Source organism: Ichthyophthirius multifiliis (assembly GCF_000220395.1).
Source record: "Ichthyophthirius multifiliis unplaced genomic scaffold scaff_1120509251052, whole genome shotgun sequence".
NCBI lineage: Eukaryota > Ciliophora > Oligohymenophorea > Hymenostomatida > Ichthyophthirius > Ichthyophthirius multifiliis.
The window spans coordinates 18,054-32,200 of NW_004086249.1; the positions used below are offsets into that span (position 1 = coordinate 18,054).

Genomic DNA, 14,147 nt, shown 5'->3' on the forward strand with positions numbered 1-14,147 from the left:
AAAGTAAATATATTTTTTTTAAATTAATCATTTTTATAAATTAAAAAAATAAAATTATGTAAATATTATTTATTTCTATTTAATAAAATACATAAAAAATTATCAAGAAAAAAAAAGAATGAATGCATTTAATCCAATATTAACTTAAATCCCGCCAAAAAGAAATATAGAAGAAGACGAAGGATACGTAATTCCACAATTTAATGCTCCAAATTTCAATATTGCACCTCAAATATAACCATAAGCTTAATTTTAATCTCAAAATACAAACCCAATTTAATAGCAAAACATAAACTATTAAAAAAATCCAACAATTCAAAAAAATAATAATACAGTAAAAGTATATAACATATACTATGAAGCAACCGATTAATAAATACTGGATTACATGCAAACAGCAGGGCCTATAATTTAAAAGAAAATCGAAAAAGATGACAAAAAGAAAGTGACAGGAATATTTACTTTCGCAGATAATGAAAGTGCTCTTTGTGCAGTCCGAAATTTGGATAAATTAAAAATTTGTAACAGCGACAGAGAGTTAAAAGTTAAACTAGAAACTGTAGGGGGTAACGAGGAATCTAATAATGAAGATTTTATTGATTTTGATGAATTGGAAAAGGCTTAAAATTTAGAAGAAGCTGTAAAAATGATTGATTTTAATTTAAAAATCGAAATAATGAATATGGTTAAAAAAATGGGGGAAAAAAATGAAAAATATCTATATAACTTATTAATTGCGAAACCTAAATTATGTGAAATTTTTCTTTAAATTCAATAAGAAGTCCTTTAGAAATAATAACCAAATTTTTTGTTGATAAAAGGAGGTAATAATGAAGTTTAGTAAAAAAATATCGCTGCTAATGATAAATAAGGAATTTAATAAAATAAAGGTTAGTAATTAAATTAAATTTAATAGGCTTAATTTAATATTCCCTAATAATTTAATAATAAATAAAATATAAATTTATATTAATTTTAGAATCAAACTAATTAAAAGTTTATGTGAAATAACTTCTCTTTTTTTTTTTACTTAAAAATTAAATATATAAATAGAAATAAATCTTTTTTATTAAAAAAAAATAAAAAATTAAATAATTCTTTATTTTTACTTTTATTTTTAGTTTATTTTTTTAAAACTAACAAATGATTAAAAGTTATTTTTTTTTTAAAAAAAAATAATACATTCATTAATATTTAATATTAAAAAAAAAACTTCTTTTATATTAATTTATCTTTTTATTTAAAACAAAAAAATGTTTAATTTCCATAATGAAAGCGGTGAATTATTTTGCCGAATAATAGACAAAATCGAAAAGAAGTTATTTATTAGAAAATTATAATAATATGTAAAGTCCTAAGCCATACTAAATCAAAGCTCCACTGTATAAAAAAATCCTCTTCAATAATACAATAGTATTCTCTAAACTCAAAATTCCATCCATTATTCAAACGAAACAAAATCACACTACTAATAAAAAGAAGAAATAAATAGAAATTCCCAACAAGAAGCAAAATAAAATTCTATTTTAAAAAGCATAAATTAATAAAGAAAGTCAATTTAAAATTAAGAAAATATATAAATTCATAAAGTTTAGACATTAATATAAGATTTTAAAGATTAAAAAGAAATAAACTACCACAACAAATAACTATAGGACCATATGAATACGTATTAATTATAACTATAAGAACAATCACAAAGAATATAAAGAACATTAAAAGAAAACTAATAATATCAATATCAATATCAATAATAAAATAAAAAAAAAGAATATAATTAATAAAACATTAATATGAACGTTCAATGCAATGACATAGTATATTTTAAATACTATAGTGATAAATAAAAAGGAATAATTTCCGGTGATGGTATTGCTAATAATAAATTAGAATGCGTATCTATAAAGCAAGGAAAAAAATATGAAGAATAAGACCAAACAAATTTCTAATAGGAAAATGAGCAAAATTTCTCCGAAAAAGAAACATAATACCTTAAAAAAAATGCAGCTTTAATTTTCAGAAAATGTCTTTTCAGAGTTAAATGTGCACCTAAATATACGAATTAAAATCTTTTAATTTTTAAGAAAACTACTCTTAATTAGAAAGATCCTCTTCTTAATAATATGCAAACATTACAAATTGAAGATTTAGAAAAAGCAGCTCAAGAAGAAATTGAGGAAAATTAAAGATTCGCGGAAAGATCTAAAAAATTAAATTTAATTTATGGGTAATAAGTTTAATTAGAACATTTATATTCTGGATGTATTCTTACTATCAATCCTGATGTTTTGGCCTATGAATATTGCTGTAAGGAGGCTAGTTTAGAAGAAACAGCTAATGAATGGTCGAATTTCATCATTAAATCAGCTAATAATTCCAAAAAATTAGGAGAACCGATAATGTATTTAGATTAAATAGCCCTTTTCTGCGCCAAAGACCCGAACTTTGCCATAAATATATCCCAAAATAATGAATTATGCGACTAAAATAAGAATTCTTAATCATCTTTTGACTACGGTTTGGAAGTAAATAGCACAGATAAATCTGCACCTTTAAAAATTTACTAATTCATGGACAGTTAAACTGAAGAAGACCGAAAACTTTAAAAAATAAACTGCACAAGCACCTTAGAATCCGGTGAAGTAGTATATTTAATAAATAAAAGAGTAAAAAGTAAAATATCAGTTATAAAAAAAAATGATTTAAGGCAAAATCTTAAAGAAAAAACAGTTTTTTTCGAATAAGAAAACCAACAAGCTCCTATAGCTTAAAAATAATGTTTTTTCTAAATAACTGACTTTACATCAAATATAAATAATTAATATAAAGTAAGTATGGATAAAATAGTCAAAAATGATACATTAGATGACTAAATATAATCTCTTTGGGAAATTCAAAAAATTAAAAGTTTTGATAGTACTTTAGCTGAATATTCTGATTTTTATAGAATTAAAAATGTTTGGACAGGACTTTATTTATGTATCTAAAATAATGAAATTTCCCTTTGTCATGATGGCAATTTAGAATAGGCTTGGTTTTAGTTCTAACCGAAAAAAAGCGTACTTTTGACATTTTAAAATGTCTAGTTTTAATAAAAAGTTAAGATATAGTAAGAAGTTTAGGGTTAGGTGTATTTTGTGAAATGTGGAGGGTCTCATAGTTAGGGTTTGGTTTAAATTATTAATAAATATTAACTTAATAAGGAAAAAAGAGATTCGGCAAAATTTGAAATTATTTAAGGCAAATAAAAATTAATGTAATATTATTTTATTATATATATATTTATTTGTTTATTTATTAAAAAAATAAAGATAATTAGCTGATAAAGTATCTAGTTTATTTCCTTAATTAATGAATTTTTATTTATTTTTATAAGATTGGGGTATAGAACGTAAAAGAGATAAATATATATATACTTATTAATAAGCATTTGATAAATAAAAAGAACTTTATAATTATAAATAATAATTAATTTAAAGTATTTAACATTTAGAAAACTTCCTTTAATAAGATTCTAAATTAAAAATGAAATAAAAAATATTACTAGACGCCGGAATAATAAATATTCTCCTATACATCGTAAAGTTAATTCATTTTAAAATCTATGGTCAAAAAAAAGAAGAAACCGAATAATATAATATTCCTGGTTTAGGCATTTAAATATAAGAAATTCCTGAAAAAACAGCATAAAAAATCGCATAATTAAAATTACAAAACATTGTCACATCTTTATATAATGTAAACTAAATTATAATATATGCATAATATATATATATATATATATATATATATATATATATATATATTAAAATAAAAAGATTTTAAATTTATGTATAAGAGGAAACTAAGACTGTGCTTCATATTTATTAAATTTTCAAGATGATAATTTCCTAATCGATTAATTAAAATACCATAAAGAACCAGTAACCTTATTATTAAAAGAGGCCGTTAGATATGCCGAATCTGGTACAAACGAGATTAATGTATTAAAATGGATACAAAAACTCCAGACCGTAAGTGAAGAAAACATACAAGAGTAAACTTTTATTATTGAATTATTAAGTTTAAGTATTACAGATCCTTTAGAAAATTCAATTAGTTAATTCCAACATGCTTGTAGGAAGTAACTTTTTAGATAAAAAAAATTTAAAAATGAGGACTATGAAGAAGAAGGAATCGACTAAATTACAAATCCAATAGAAATCTCTCTTTTTAACTTTAGCATAGAAGATAAAAAACCAATAATTATATTTAACTGTAAAAATTCATAGTAAGACTTTTTAGAGAAAAACTAAAATTTGTGCAATTTATATAAAAAAGCCAGAACTAAAAATATTGATTTTTACGACAATGAAAAAAACAATAAAACCAATTAAAGTTATTACAATTATTTTGATTTGAGATTTCTGAATAAATTCGCTGAAATTTAATTGGCTAATAGAAATTCTAATATAGTCGAAAAATATGAATACTATGCGCTAGAAGTATTAAACTTATATAGTCAATTAAGCAAAAATAGAAATTATAAAATTATTTAATACCTCAATTCTATAGGATTAACTAAAGAATTTGTCTATTTAGCTTTATAGGAAAAGTTTATTGATAAAAACAACATTTTATATTATAAAGCCTTCCTGAATATTTACTAGAGTCTTGTTTTAGATTGCTAGCCTTTAATAAAAATTTCTGAATATTCAAACTATTGTTTTTTATCATAGGATTTAAGAAAATTTAACTTCTAAAATGATCCTACATACAAACTTTTTAGAGAAATAGTTGTAGAGTAAAAAATAAAGACGTAAATTAATAAATATTTAAAAAATGAAAAAAATGGAATAGAATTTAAAGAATATAATATGTTAGAAATTTATGCTAATTGTGTTGTTGGTGATGAAAATTAAAATAATATGTATTCTTTAAATATTTAAGAAGATTTTTTATCAAATACGGAAGAAATTCCTTAAAGATTAAATATTGATTATTTTCTCAATTAAAAAAAAATTTCTGATGTAAACTATAATAAATATAATAAGCATTTTTATAATATATATATAAGAAAAAATTAAATAAAAAATAAAAATTTAATATATAAATAAATTACATTTATATATATATATATATATATATAAATATATATATTAATTATTTTTTTAGTCTTTTACTTTACCTTAATTGTCTGAATACATGATGGATATTTTCTTGTCAATGTTAAAAATAATTAAATTTAGAATTGATCTTGGATACAATACATAACAATAAAATAATTAGATTTTATAAAAAGTATTTTTTTTTATTTTTTATTTTTTTATTTATAATATATTTTATTTATTAATTTTATTTACTCATTTTATTAATTTAAGATTCCAAATTTGTTTTTTGCATACATTGATTTTAAATCAAATAATAATTTATAAAATTTCCTTCCACTTTCAAATTTAAAATAATAAAATTTTAAAAATTACTAATAAAATTGGATTTATAAATTTATTTTTTACCATTTAAAGCAATTCAATTAAGAACTTTTAATAATAAAAGTAAAAAAAATAAATTTTTAAACTATATATATTTCTTTTTTTATTTTTTTAAAAAGGTGTATACAGAAACTATATAAATAATTAGTATTTTAAATAAATTAAAAATAAGTTTAAAAGTAATATAATTTGTATTAACAAATGATATTTAAAAAAATGGGTAAATTTTAGAGTTAAACGAATAACAAGTTAATAATAATGAAAACAATCAATAAAAAAGTTTAAATTTATCAACTTTAATATTTAAATAGATAGAATATATAGAAAAAGGATAAAGATTAGAAGAACCAATGTTAAAATTATTAATAGAAAGTTTTAATTATAATAAATAAGTAGAAAGCATAGTAAAAAAAATTTAAATAATTGAAAACGAATACGAGTTAGATATATTTAAAAAAATAAACGGACTAAGTGAAAATCATGCATTAAAATCGCCTAAAGAAATAGAATATTTAACAAAAAAAACAATTTAATTTATGAAATTATACTAATAAAATAATGGTAATTTAGATAATGTTTAAATAAAATTACTAAATAATTATAAGGAATCTTTTTCTTAATTATAATAATGTATTGAAAGTATTAATGGTATATTTAAGTTATAAGAAGAAGACGAGTTTTAGAAATAAAATTATTAAAAAAATAAAAATGCGCTTTAAAATATTATCAGGAATTCTAATATTTAAAAATATTTAATTGATCTTATTAATAATTGTGTTTTTGAAGATTCTTATTTTTTAGATTTTTTTAGAGTATTTTTTTATTTTTTTTAATTAATTTTATTTATATAAAATTTCTTAAATTAATAGAAATTAGTTTGCTTTTTAGAAACATATATAGAAAATAATAGTATAAATAAATTAGAATTAATTGATAATTTGGAAAATATTCTTAAATTAGCTTATATTCCCTATGATGATTTCATTTAATAAGCTAAATTTGATAAATAAATTTAAAAATATAAAAAATATTAACCTTTAAAAGTATATATAAATTCAAATATACAAATTATTATGTATATTTTTTTTTATGTAGATTTCGAAATTATGTATAAGTCTTTTAAAAGACATAAAATGTGATTTTAATTTAATATCTGATAAAATTGATATTATTTATAATTAAATTACTAATAATTCTCCTTTTATTGAACATAATATTGAAAATTCATAAAGTGCATTCTTATAATAAATAAATAATGCACAAAACATTAAAAATAAATTGTATAAATTAAGTATTAACTTTATTAATTGTTAAGCTATTATTTAATTCTTTAAAATACTAAAATCTTTGACTTTTAAATAATACAATATATTCATCACATCTAATTAAATGAAAATAATTAATTTCCTTCTTAAAAACAGCTTAATGTAAGATATTTTAAAACCTATAAGTGTCTAATATATAATGGAATTTTAAGAAAGAATTTATTCTTAAGAAAAAGATAAAATGAAAATTAAATTACATTGCTAATGTATATTTTTTTATTATATATATATAAAATATATATATATATATATATATATATATATATAAATATTTTAAAATAGCTATTTCTTTACTTACCATGTGCTGTAAATATTATAGGTTAGGAATTTAAGAAGTATAAAGATTTATGATGTATAACGTTTTAAAAAGTGTTATTTTATATGAAAAAACACCTTATATTATAAAAAGAATTTATTTACGATGTTTATTTGAAGCTTATATAAATAAAGTAAATAAACAAAAAAATATATAAAATAAAATTAAAAAAAATAGATATATGATATTGAAACAAATATATCAAATGAGACTATATCTGCTTAAGATTTAAATGAAATTTTAATTAATGATATAATTCCTTAATTAGATAAAACAAATATATTTAGATACATGGATGGCCTAATAAAAATAAAGAGATGTGAAAACACAGACTAATTATATGATGTAAGAAAACAATTAATTAAAGAAAAAATTTTATATTTTGAAAAAAATCTCGAATTTTAAACTCTTATTCATTACGAGAAAAGTATGTTAAATGTTGATTATTTTAAAAGAAAATATAATTGTATATTGGATGATTGCTATGAGTTTTGGAAATATCTATTTAAAGATGGAGTTGCCCATTTTATTATTGACTGTTATGACGAATCTTTAGATGATTTAGATAAATAAAACCCCTAAGTAAGTTCATTAGATGATAACTTTTCAATAATTAAATCTAGAGTGACTTATTTGAGAGAAACTTTTGATATTCTCGAAAAAGATTTCAGAGTTAGAAAAGAAGATATTAATTTAGATTACTATAAATAATTTCTTAAATAATTAGAAGAAATTATTCCTTCTAAATAAATTATAAAAGTTGGATATTAATTTATTATTAAAAAGCAACCTGGTATAATAGGATAAAAAGTAATTTTTTTATTTAATTTTTTCTAAATAAAATATATAAAGACAAATATTTCAACTTATAGAATTAACGAAAATATAAATGAAGAAAAAATAATTTAAAAAATAGAAGAAGATTCATAATTATAAAGATTATTAAAAATAATGCTTTTAAGAAAAAGAATTACAATTTAAGATTTAATATAAATGTTTATAACATATTTAGAATAATACCCTACTATAGAAAAGGCACTTATTGAAGTTTTAAATATTTAAAAAGTTTATTTCCTACCTAACTAAGTTATTGAATTTGTAGAAAGTATAATTCCTTAAAATAATCAAGGATAATAAAAAACAGAATAAAATAAAGTTTAATTAATAATAAGGCACTTATTAATGCTTGTAAGTAGAAAATCAAACAAAGAAAATATAGAAGAAAGTTAAAATAAAAATGTAATAGAAGAAAAATTAGTACTTTAGAAATAAAAAGACAATAATTAAAAATTAATAGACATAGAGTTATTAAGAAAAACATTCTTCTAATAAAAGGAAAAAGCAATAGAAAAAAACTTGAAGCTTTAAGATACGAACTAATGGATGAAGAAAATGATGATTATAATATGAAAACAATATAAATTCATGAAAGAAATAATATAGATTATCCTATTATGTAGATTATTAAAAATTTTAAACATGATTTTTAAATTTATTCATCTGAAGATAAATTTATTCATTTTATTTAGAATATAAAAAAAATTCTTAGAAATAATGGTTTCTATTTAGTGAAAATAATTAGAATTGTACTTGAATTAACTTAACTTTCAGAAGATTCTATTTAAAATTTAACTAATGATGATTAACCTGAATTATAAAAAAGAGCTTAGCAAAGATTAAGGAATTATAAACTATATTAATCATAGGTTTATTTTTATTTTATTTTTTTCATTTATTTTTTTAAAATAAAAAACAAAAAAAAGGTCTCTAAAGAAAATTTATTTATTGAAGCTTTTAAATTATTAAAACCTGAAAATTCATTTGATTATGTTTTTGAAGGTTTACATTGTTTAATTTAAATGCTTGATTAGGGAAATGTTTAATGCTAAAATTAAAATTTATTAATATTTCAAAACAAACAAGGATAGCTATTTATTTTTTATTGGATATTTAAGATATTTTTTTTCTAAAGATGTTATTGTAGAGTTAAATTTAATATAAAATAAAGAAAATGAAGTAAAAATAAAAATATATATCATAAAATATACTATTATAATTTTTTTTGAAAAAAAAGATCAATAAAAAATGTATATCAGAATATGAAATCATATGTGAAAGGTTATTAAAATTATTATAATTAATGTGTGAAAATGTAAATACGAATTTCCAGAAATTCTTCAGAAAATAAACTGATGATAAAATATATATGATTTCAAATTATAATCTTGTATTAGAAGTTTCTAATTTACTATGTCTTTTTCTTGAAGATGAATAGCTTTCTATCATAAGAAAATCAAATCTTATTATGTAATTTTTAGATACCTTAAATGAATTTTCAACTGGAGAAAATGATAATTAGAAAATAATATGTATTTTTTAAATAATAATAATAATATATATATTTAATTATAGCTAATTTTTGAAATTTTATTTATAAATAAAAATAGGCCAAAATAAGAGACTTTTTAATTATATAAATGATAAAATATTCAAAAATTAAATAAGCTTTAAAATAAAAGGTCGAGAAGTGGCTCAAGACGATAGTTAATCTTATTAATTAAATTTACTTTCGAGTTCATATAAATTCTTACTAACAATTATTGTAGGGAATAACGATAAAGATGCTTTGAAATATATCCTAGAATAAATAGACCTTAATTAATAAATAAGTTTACTAAAATAAATATATGATGAGAGAATAAAACCCAAAAAAAGATAAATCATTTTAGAAGACGAATGTTACCATGACCAAAAATAAGTTTATAAAAACAATAAAATATACTGCAATGAAAGGTATTGTCAATATGGAAAAGTTATTGACGAAGATAAATTAATAATTGAAATCGGATTTAATATATTTATAATTTTTAGTTATTTAAAAGAAAGCTTCCCAGAAAAAAGAGACTTACAAATATTCCTTGATGAAGACATAGAAGAAGACGAAAATCAAAAAGATGATGAAGGAAAATAAAAATAATTTGTAAAAAAAGAAGAAAAATTAAATAAATAAATTTATAATGAGAAAAAATATTAAACTTTATTATAAAAAAATTTTTCTTAAAGAAATTCTTTTTTAACTTTACAATAAAATAAAAATGAGGATTATTAAAAAAATAAAACTACTGCTACAACTGCTAGAAGTTTTCTAAAAAATGGACTTTCTCATATATTAAAATAATAAATGCAATACTTGGATTAAAAGGCATAAAATAATTAGGCACTTAAATTAAACTTATCTTCTTTTGTTAATAATACTATTGGTAATTTTATTATTTTATTTTTTTATTATTTTTATTAGATGATAAAAATAAATAAGAAGAAAGTCAATTTAAACGAACTGATGAGTTCTTTAAATTTTATATTAGATTTTTAGGTTGTACTGAAATTGTTAATTAAAAAAATGAAATTGTTAAAGTTTATTTTAAAAAACCTTTCATTAGTGCTTTCTTATCAGAAAATGTTAAAAACCATTTAGTATAAAAAAGAATATATAAATTTCGCTTTATTTATTTATATTTTATAACAAAAAAAAAAGATATTTTAATCATCACGTGAAACAAATAATGAAAGATTAGAATTTTTATTAAATTATAAAAATTTTTATTAATTATAATTAAATAGAAAATAAGAAATACAAAAATAGAGTGTAAAAAAAATAAAAAATACAAACAATATAAAATAAAAAAATACAAATACAAACAATATAAAATAAAAAATAGAAAATAATATCATTCTTCTGCAACAACTGGCGTATATTCAAAGACATATCATATTTTTTAGTTATAATAATCACAATAACAGTAATAACAACATACGAAGATAAGAATGATGGCGATGGTATAGTAATTCTACAATGGGTAGACTAATTAAACTAAGTTATAACAATAATCTAACTAATAATAAGTTTTATAGTAGTAATATTTTGCGCATATGAGCGTTATCCGATTTCCATTCATAAATTTGCTCAAGACGAAGCATCTGAAAAGATCGAAATAATAAAAGAAAATGCTGGATTTTTTAAATAGTCAATAATCGATTAATTTATGGTAATTTTCTCTCAAATAAAAAACACATTAACTCCAGCAGTAGCTTCCTAAAATATATTCGTTGGATTAATTTTGGTATGTCTAGATTTCGAAAATGTATATAATTTAGTATATTTAATACTTACTTTTTATGCTTATTTCTAACCTTTAGTTTATTCTTTTATTCTACTTGATATAGTTAAAAGAAGTGAAGATTTATAAAACGTTATTTCCTCTATTACAAAAAACGCAACTAATTTATTAAAATTTGTATGCTTAGGGCTTATTATTTTATATATCTATGGAATTATTGCTTTTTAGAATTTTCCTTAATAATTTGATGAAGAAGCAGGGGCTTATTCTTATAATTTCATTATTGCAATTGCTTCTACTATTAAGGAAGGATTAAAAAGTGGAGGAGGTATGGGTGATGCTTTAAAACCAGTTAGTTATGTAAATGATGGATCTAATATTATATGGCAAAGATATGCGTTTGATTTGAGCTTTTTTGTTATTATTAATATGCTTTTTATTTAAATTATTTTTGGTTTTTTTTTTTATTCTTTTAATTAATTTAATTTATTATTAATAATAATTATTAAAGGTATTATATTAGATACTTTTGGTTAACTTAGAGATAATAGAAATGAACTTTTAGATAAAATTTATAACTATTGCTTTGTTTGTGTATTTTTTTTTTTTTAATTTATAATATGTTTTTATTTTTAGGGATTAAATAGAGATGATATTGATTCTTAAGAAGAAAAAGGATGGTATAATCATATTTATAAATACCATAATTGCTATTAATTACTATATTATTTAATATATATTGAGAAAAAAAATGAAAATAATTGCGATTCATTAGAAAAGTACTGCAAAAAATTAATGGATTTAAAAGATATAAGCTTTTTGCCTATAGAAAGAACATATGAAATAGAATAGAATTAAAAAGCTATTAGTAATGAAAAGGAAGAAATTTGATAATTATGCTTTTATTTTTTTTAATAAATATATAAAGAATTAATAATAATTTAATTATAAAAAATATATATGTATTTTTTTATTTAATATTTTTAAATTATTTATTATTAATGAATAAATTTTAGAATTTTTTTAAAAATATTTATTATGTTTTGTACATTTATTATATATATATTATAATTTTTATTTTTTAACAGAAAAGTGATTATTTTTTTTCATTATAATTTGGTATTTTAAATATGGATTAATAATATTAAAATAATTTTTGTTTAAATAAATATACTTTTGATTAAAATATAAATTTATAGTCTGTTTTATGTAATACTTAATAAGAATATTACAATTAAAGAAGCGATACAAATAAATTAAATAATAAAAATGAAAATAATTTCAAAGATTATAATTATTAAAATAATATAAAAAATTTTAATGAGATTATATATTATGAAACTGAACCTCAAAATTATAATCGCAAAACATGTGTGAGTCCAATTAAAAACTAAGATTATAAATTAAAAATGATATAAATTAATTATTGGATAGAGTGAATATTTTAGAAAGTCAATTTGACTAAGAAAATTTACTTTATAATAAGCCAACAAAAAATACTTAAAAAGAAGACCAATATAATAATAATTATATATCAATTTTCAATGAAATAAATGACGATGATAAATGAAATTCAAATCAATTAATTTAAAAATTAACAAATGAAGTATTTAAATAATTATTTTTATATTATATTTTTAATTTTTTAGGTTTAATATCTAAAATAAGAAAATAATTCTCATGGTTAGATAATCTAATAATTAAAAACACATATTTAAAAACTATAAAAATAATTAAATAGCGATATTTCTACAAATGATAATGAATAAAAAGAGAATTTATAAATAAAAAAATTGGAAGAATAAAATTAACATAATAAATTCAAAATAAATTAACTAAACGAAATAATTGAAGAATAAAATATAAAATAAAGTAAATTAGAATAATAAAATAATGTCTTATCAAATAAAAATATTAAACTAAAATAAATAAAATAATAATTTAAGATTTAAAACTATTAAAAACAATAAAATGATGAAATTTAAATTAGTTTTAAAGATTAGATTGATGAAAAAATTAAGTTATTTATTTAATTTAAAATTAAAAATATAGTTTAGAATAATAAAACTAATAATTAATCCAAAATTAGTTGGATTAATAAAAAAAATTAAAGAATATTAACAAGAAATGGAAATTTTACAAAATAATTATTAAGAAAAATTATAAATAATTTAATAATATACAGAACAAATTAAATAATTAAAAAATGAATTAATTTCTTTAAATAATAAAAATTCTTTGGAATATTAATAAATAGCAATACAATAATATAATCAATAATAAATATTTAATGAATAAATAAATGTAAAGTTAAATGAAATAAACTAACTAAATGAAAATGCAAAAAATATAAAAATTATATATGATAAATAAATTTAAAGTTAAATTTCAGAATTTAATTAAAAAATCGAATAATAAATTGAAATCGAAAAATCATAAAAATTGATTATTAATTAAAAAGTTTAATAAATAGATATTTTAAATGAATAAATATAAGTAAAATATTATTATAATATTTATATTTAATCATTATATTCTGATTTTTTTTTTTAATTTTTTTTTTATTTTTGAAAATTTTTATTCAATATTTATATATTAATATAGAAAATTATTTATTTATACATTTAATAATTTTTATTTATTAAATAGAACTTATTTAATGAAAACAAATCTTTTTAAAATTAAATTAATGAATTAAATAATAATAACTCTTTAAAAATAGAAAATTTATAAAAAAAAATTGATGAATAAAATAAATAAATTACATTTTTAAATGAAAAAATTAATTAAGATCATAGTTTAAAAATAAGTTAACTAACACAAAGCTACTAAAATGAAATATAAATTTAATAAGAAAATAATAAATCTATATTAAGTCAAATCTAGTAATAAAATTAATAACTTTAAATTTTATTTG

General features: G+C 18.0%; 1 protein-coding gene across 1 annotated transcript, besides 10 other annotated features; it reads left to right on the forward strand. All coding sequences in view use genetic code 6, as the record gives it.

Moving 5' to 3' along the window:
* Positions 1-1,793: 1,793 nt before the first annotated feature.
* On the forward strand, positions 1,794-12,121 carry IMG5_135140 (hypothetical protein; the record flags this gene model as incomplete). The annotated part of the gene is made up of 18 exons (XM_004031856.1): positions 1,794-2,673; positions 2,830-3,256; positions 3,480-3,738; positions 3,819-5,009; positions 5,155-5,280; positions 5,361-5,662; positions 5,752-6,283; positions 6,341-6,514; positions 6,567-7,002; positions 7,079-7,245; positions 7,290-7,922; positions 9,187-9,481; positions 9,560-10,252; positions 10,411-10,586; positions 10,648-10,758; positions 10,832-11,684; positions 11,742-11,824; positions 11,867-12,121. 18 exons carry the CDS (start codon positions 1,794-1,796, stop codon positions 12,119-12,121), a joined length of 7,593 nt encoding a protein of 2,530 aa, XP_004031904.1.
* Positions 3,765-3,806: a microsatellite.
* Positions 5,048-5,097: a microsatellite.
* Positions 5,105-5,139: a microsatellite.
* Positions 5,304-5,352: a microsatellite.
* Positions 7,017-7,068: a microsatellite.
* Positions 10,376-10,409: a microsatellite.
* Positions 10,688-10,725: a microsatellite.
* Positions 10,760-10,841: a microsatellite.
* Positions 10,763-10,838: a microsatellite.
* A 683-nt stretch (positions 12,122-12,804) lies between the features above and the next one.
* Positions 12,805-12,851: a microsatellite.
* Positions 12,852-14,147: the final 1,296 nt, after the last annotated feature.